The sequence below is a fragment of the Neltuma alba genome, unplaced genomic scaffold (assembly GCF_004799145.2).
Source record: "Neltuma alba isolate B1F8T4 unplaced genomic scaffold, ASM479914v2 tig00010389_pilon, whole genome shotgun sequence".
NCBI classification, from domain to species: Eukaryota; Viridiplantae; Streptophyta; class Magnoliopsida; order Fabales; family Fabaceae; genus Neltuma; species Neltuma alba.
In genome coordinates this window covers 370,627-376,379 of record NW_021635292.1, presented here as the reverse complement: position 1 = coordinate 376,379, position 5,753 = coordinate 370,627, and the positions used below count along the sequence as shown (strand labels likewise).

General features: G+C 31.1%; 1 protein-coding gene and 1 long non-coding RNA gene across 2 annotated transcripts; both read left to right on the top strand.

Moving 5' to 3' along the window:
* Nucleotides 1–2,994: 2,994 nt before the first annotated feature.
* Nucleotides 2,995–3,517, top strand: LOC114756369 (TMV resistance protein N-like). Its single transcript, XM_028945312.1, has 2 exons — nucleotides 2,995–3,290; nucleotides 3,433–3,517. Exons 1-2 carry the CDS (start codon nucleotides 2,995–2,997, stop codon nucleotides 3,515–3,517), a joined length of 381 nt encoding a protein of 126 aa, XP_028801145.1.
* Nucleotides 3,518–4,495: 978 nt separating this feature from the next.
* On the top strand, nucleotides 4,496–5,351 carry LOC114756354 (uncharacterized). The gene is made up of 3 exons (XR_003741439.1): nucleotides 4,496–4,520; nucleotides 4,617–4,919; nucleotides 5,021–5,351. It is a non-coding gene; the product is annotated as an uncharacterized LOC114756354 (long non-coding RNA).
* Nucleotides 5,352–5,753: the final 402 nt, after the last annotated feature.

Below are 5,753 nucleotides of genomic sequence, written 5' to 3'. Positions count from 1 at the left end.
TCGATAATATGATCGATCATCCGATTTCTTGAAACTCATGTTTTCACAAAACGTGATCGATAATCAGTTTCTTTACCTTACAGGATTAAATTTCCTTTTTCACTTTATCGATCACTTTTTCGAATATTCATTGATCGATCACCTGTTCGATCATTCCAGATAGTCTGTGTTTTTCACTGAATATATTCTTACTCATGGTTTATCGATAACCTTATCCATCATCCATTTATCGATAAGTTGTTCGATCATCAATAACTGAAGTTTCATTTCAATAACATTTGAATTATCAATAATCTGTTCGATCAACAAGTGTTCGATCACTTGTTCGATCATGGAACGATTTCCGATTACTATGATAACTCTTAAAATCAATGATCCAACACTTGATCAATAATATTGTTGAACTGATTCAAAAAGCTTTCACTCTGTTTATCGATAACCTGATCGATCAACAAGTAATCGATCACCACTTCGATTAAGCATGTCCAGGATCTCTTTCTGATCTTTTTACAGATAAATCATCTCATCTAGAATCCTTGTATAATCGATTTATTCTTCTTTCTTAGTTCATGACTAAAGCATACACCGCAAGACTCTTACTTGTTCAAAGTTTAAAATATGCAGATCATTAAGAAAGACTGCAACGGCTCTTCAACGGGATTACGTAAACTGCAATCTACAGTGTCAGAAGCTCAGACGCATTAATGGCGGAACCGTTGAAACCGGCGAAACACGCAAACGGAGTCACAACGGCTAGAAGCTCTTCCGTCTAACGGGTACTTAACGATCTCAACTATAAAAGGCGCGAAGAAGCATTAATGAAGGGATTGAATAGCGGAACTACCACCTGTGATTATTAAGCCTAGCATTCAATACTCTGTTTTTCTCAATACTACTGAGCGTCAGTGTTCATCATTAAACTCACTCTGTAAGAGAGTCGATAACTACTCTTCATTAATTACTGTTGAGTGATACTCAAGAGTGTGGACTCTTGAGAGGGCTTGTATCCTTACGGGAGTAAGGGGGAGTGATTGAGCGATTCAATTACTGTACCGAGGCACCAAGAGCCCTATCGATCTTGGAAGATAGTGAAATACTCAGAAGTGTTTTGAGGACTGGACGTAGGTCAAGTGGTTAAGACCGAACCAGTATAAATCTTGTGTCTTCCTTCCTCGGTGAAATCTCTCCTGACTCTGACTCTCTGTTTTCAATACTGTCTCGTTTTAATTTTTAAGTTTTTGTAACTCACCCAATTCACCCCCCCTCTTGGGTGAGATTGATTCTAACAATACTCTCTTCCCCATAAATAATAGTATTTTGCAGGAAAAATTCTAATTTTTATGCATTTATTGTCTTTAATTAATTTTAACTAATTTTTTAATCTAGATGATTTAGTCTAAGGTTGCTTATAAAAAAAGATGAAGGGAGTGTTGTTTATTGTATTCCAAAAAAATTAAGGGCCTGTTTAGTAGAAAGAATTGGTTGGAATAGAAAGGAATGAAACGAAAAACTTTTGAGTAATGGCATGTTTCATAAAAACTAAAATGAAAAATGAGTTGATGAAAAATTTTATATTTGATTGGATGAAATTATGAAGTTTCACCATGTTACTCTTAATAAAAGAACATAATATTTTTAAATAAAAATTCTTTTTAACATTACATAATAATGATATTTTATAAATCAATAATTCAAAAAAAATGAATGAGAATATATTAGGATTTAAATAAATATAAAATATTTAATATAAATATAAAAATGGCTATAGATATTGAATGATTAAAAATAATTAAATTATAATTAAATAAAAAATATAAATAAAATATAACAAAGAAGTTTGTACAAAGACTAAAAATAAATTCACAAAAATAAAAGGAAGAAAGTATAACCAAATAATCTATAAATCTAATGGATATAAAGAAACTTAATTAAAATATGAATTTTTAGGTGATATATTTTTTTTAATTTAAATTTAAATGGGTCAAATGATTTATCATTAAAAAAAATTTTGAAGTTTAGTTTTTAATGTAATAAAACCCATTTATAAACTCTTTATATTTTGAAATTTATTTTCAACATGATGAGCAAAAATGACAAATGTTTTCAAAAAATCACAATAATATTGCATAATTAAATTATTTAGATAGATGTCATTGAAAAACTTACTGAGTTGTGTTTATGTCAAACAAATTTTACTTTAAAAGTATTTATAGTTTGTGAGATATTATAGCAATGTTGAAAGGTCAAAGCTAAAACATTTATGACCTTTGTTCATAATTTTTATCATAGCATTATAAGTATAAAAAAAAATTAATGAGTTTTATTTCATTAGAAACTAGATTTAAATAACTATAAGGCATTTACCTAATTTAGATTTAGAGTAATAAAGTCATGTTTGATAAAATTTAAGCTTTAATATGACAAAAAAAAAAAAGCAAATTCAAATTTGAATTTGGTGCAGTAAATTCAACCTTTTTTATATCAAATTTGAATATACTCATTTCTTTCTCACAACTTAAAGTTTAGCCATGGGTTTATTAATGTAAATTAGCATTTGTATTAGCAAATTCCAATTTATGCATGATATATTCCAACTTTTTATACAAAATTTGAATTCATTACATGCCTATTCCACTCTATTTTTGACGCTTTGAATAGAGCAACATTTAATTGTATATAACTTTCTTAGTTTAAATTCAAATTGGGCAAACGACTTATCATTAAAAATGTCTCCGAATCCAGTTTTCAATGAACAAGACACACTTAAAAATACTTTGTAGTTTTCAAGTTATAATCGAAATAGTGAGCAATGGTCAAAAGTGTTTTTTCTTACCAAATTTTGAATCAAATTTGAAAAAACACATCTAGCATTTTTTTATTAAGGGTGCATGTTGTTAAAAAGCTTATTGAAATGAATGTTGATACTTGTTGGCCAATACGTATGTGTTGATTGAGTGACTTAATAGTGACAAAATATATAAACATATAGCAAAGATGAAGATTCAATATGTGTCAGGTGTTCAACCAACTTCACATGATTATGCTTCTTCAAAGTGGTGCTTGGAAGAGCTTGTCAAAATCATAGAACATAAGGAAGCTGGTCAGCAAATTGTAATTCCAATATTCTACCACGTTGATCCATCAGATGTCAGGCACCAAAAATACATTTATAAGGAGGCATTCACTCATCATGAACAAAAGCTCAAGGATAATATGCAAAATTTGCAAATTTGGAGATCTGTCTTGAAAAAAACTGTGAATTTATCTGGTTATCATCCATCAAATTTTCAGTAAGTTTGTTTTTATTATTCTTAGTTTCTTCTACTTTTTCTCGGTTTGCCAAAACAATCTAAATATAGTAAAATTTTGTCTAGCATTAATTATTTCTATAATGAGCAACTCTAATAATTTTATTTGTTTTTTATATGCTAGAGATGAATCTGAACTCATCAATGCAATAGTTGAAAATGTCTTAAGAAAATTGGAAGATAACATTCCAATTGTGCTGGGATCTTGACTCATTGGATTTCATCAAAATTTTACTAGTGTTAAATCATTAATGGAAAATGGTGAGTCACTAGAACTTTGAGGTCTTGGAATTTTGGGGCCCAGAAGAGATAGGCAAAACAACCCTTGCGTGTGCTATATTTGACAAATTCTCATCTAAATTTGAAATCGTTGTTTCTTAGAAAATGTGAGAGAAGAATCAACTGGTCTGAGTTCTTTGCTTCAAAAACTTTTTTCTAAGCTATTAGATAAAAATGATCACATAAAATGCGATCATGCGGTGATAAGACTAAAACAAAACAAAAAAGTGTTAATTGTACTTGATGACGTGGACAATCCAAAGCAACTAAAAGATCTCACTGGACAACAACTTTACTTGGGACGAGGCAGCAGAGTCATTGCAACAAGTAGAGACAAGCATGTTCTTAGGAGTGGAGGGGTCGTGAAAAATATATACATGAAGTCAAAGAATTGAGTTTAGAAGAATCACTTGAACTTTTCAGTATACATGCCTTCAATCAAAATCATCCCATTAAGGGATATGAAGAGCTATCAAATCTGACAATTGCCTTGGCTGGAGGCATTCCTTTAACTTTAGAAGTTCTGGGTTCCCATTTTCGTTCTAGAGATGAAGCATATTGGAAAGTGAGCTTAGCAAAGTCCAAAAGTATCCCCATCAGGATATTCAAAATATATTGAAGGTGAGTTATGATAGGTTAGATCCTATATAGATAGGGAAATATTTTTATACATTGCATTTTTTTTTGGTGAGAAAACCAAAAGATGAAATTGCTTATGTGTTAGAGTCTTGTGGTTTCCAAGCGGTTAGTGGAATACAAAATCTCATAGATAAAGCTCTCATAAAGTCAGACAGGTATCACCGTATTGTAATGCACGACTTGATGCGAGAAATGACTGAGCAAATAGTTTGTGAGGAATGTATCAAACGTCTTGAATTCAGCAGTCGATTAAATGATGCAGATGAAAGATGTGATGTGTTAAAAATTAACAAGGTAAGGGAAACATACTTCAATTTATTTCTTCTATTTTTTATTTTTTGATACTTTTTCTAAAATGTTTAATATTTATTTTATTTTATTTTTTTTTAGGAAAAAGATGAAATTGAAGGCATTTCATTGGATGTGTCTTAAATCAAATATTTACATTTGAGAGCAAATGCCTTCTCGAAGATGAAAAAATTGAGAATCCTCAAAGTTTTTAATAGGCAATGGTCTGAAACCCAGACATGTATAGAGCTTCCTTTTAGTCTTTACTCTTTTCCCAATACATTAAAATATTTTCAGTGGGATCATTACCCATGTGAGTCTTTGCCATTAGGCTTTTGTCCTGAAAACCTTGCTGAACTACGAATGACAGGAAACAATGTTACAAAGCTTTGGGACTGAGTACAGGTAATTGTATATGTACTAATCTGTATTTTATATAGGTTTAGTCAAATTTAATTTATTAAGGTTTTTGGAGTAATCTTTTTTTGTTTTCATTGTTATTACAGGATCTTGTGAATCTAAGGACAATTAATTTGAGTTGGTCATTTGAATTGATGGAATTGCCTGATTTTTCTATGGCACATAAGCTTGAAAATGTATGTCTCTATGATTGTGTAAGTTTGAGGAGGGTCCATCCATCCATTTTATCTCGCCACACTCTTGTTGAATTGGATGTATCTGGTTGCGGTAAATTAGAGAGTCTTGAAAGCGAGACTCTTTTAGAATCTCTCTCTGATCTCATGGTTGACTGTTGTGGCCTCAAGAAATTATGTTTGTCATCAAAGGAATTAAAACATATAGTTCTTACTGAAACTAGAATCGAAATATTGCATTTGCTAATTGGATGTTTCACAGAGCTTATACAACTTACAATTGCTGATAGTGAAAGAATGAGGAGTCTTCCAATAAAGGAGCTGTGTTGCTTGACAAATCTTGAGGTGTTTCATGTTAATAATTTCAAGCAAGAAATCACACAGAGGAGCTGCATTCCCTTTTTGATGCTTGGCGTAATTTAAGGGAGCTACTTTTGATCGGGTGGAGTTACTTGTCGGAAATCCCTGGCAATATCAAGTGCTTAACAAGGTTAGAATATTTATCATTGTCATATAGTGGCGTAGAGACATTGAGGCCAGCTTTCAAGCTTGACAAAAATTTTCCTGAGAGAGTGCAAAAGGCTTAAGTCAATACTTGAACTTCCTCCCATGCTTCAAGAATTAGATGCCACTGATTGCACTTTAT